The 612-nt window shown below is 36.1% G+C and overlaps 1 protein-coding gene across 1 annotated transcript in view; it reads left to right on the plus strand.

The window, feature by feature from the left end:
• tcte1 (t-complex-associated-testis-expressed 1) overlaps positions 1-266 on the plus strand; it is an 11,566-nt gene extending 11,300 nt beyond the window's left edge. Inside the window, exon 5 of the mRNA XM_016254142.1 lies at positions 41-266. Within this exon, the coding sequence (XP_016109628.1) occupies positions 41-202 (162 nt within the window). The 3' untranslated portion in view covers positions 203-266. The remainder of the gene's footprint in view (positions 1-40) is intronic.
• The last annotated feature ends 346 nt before the right edge of the window (positions 267-612 follow it).

Genomic DNA, 612 nt, shown 5'->3' on the forward strand with positions numbered 1-612 from the left:
CTCCAAATGAGACGTCACATCTCGTGTGTGTCTCCTGCAGGACGGAGGTAAGATTCTGGAGGAAGGGATGTCCCACAACAGCAGTCTGGTGGAGTGTGACATTCGGCTGACCAATGTGGCTCAGGACAGTGAGTACTGCATCACTCAGGCTCTACGGGCCAATCAGAGCCAGGCTGCACGCAAAAATCAAACACAAATGTGATCCCAGTGCCAAAGTCTGAGGCCGGACATGCTGTGCCTGTCAGAGAATAATTACTGGCCAATGAAAAACATTGTAAACAAATAAAAAAATGACCAAAATCTTATTATATCTATTATTCTTAACTAACAGATATCAGTATACTTTGCATAGTTCATATTTCACCCTAAAATTAAAATAATAAATTATTGAAATTTATTTTGCATAAAATGAATCCTAGAAATGTTTGTGTTGCTTTATTTTCATGAGAATATTTTAATTATTATTATTATTTCACATTATATTAATCATCACTTGAAAGGGGAATGTCCTTAAAGGGTTAGTTTACCCAAAAATGAAAATTAGCCCATAAATTACTCACCCTCAAGTCTATATGAATTTCTTCTTTCAGATGAATTCAGTTGGAGTTATAT

Source organism: Sinocyclocheilus grahami, unplaced genomic scaffold (assembly GCF_001515645.1).
Source record: "Sinocyclocheilus grahami isolate Dianchi unplaced genomic scaffold, SAMN03320097.WGS_v1.1 scaffold1225.1, whole genome shotgun sequence".
Classification (NCBI taxonomy): domain Eukaryota; kingdom Metazoa; phylum Chordata; class Actinopteri; order Cypriniformes; family Cyprinidae; genus Sinocyclocheilus; species Sinocyclocheilus grahami.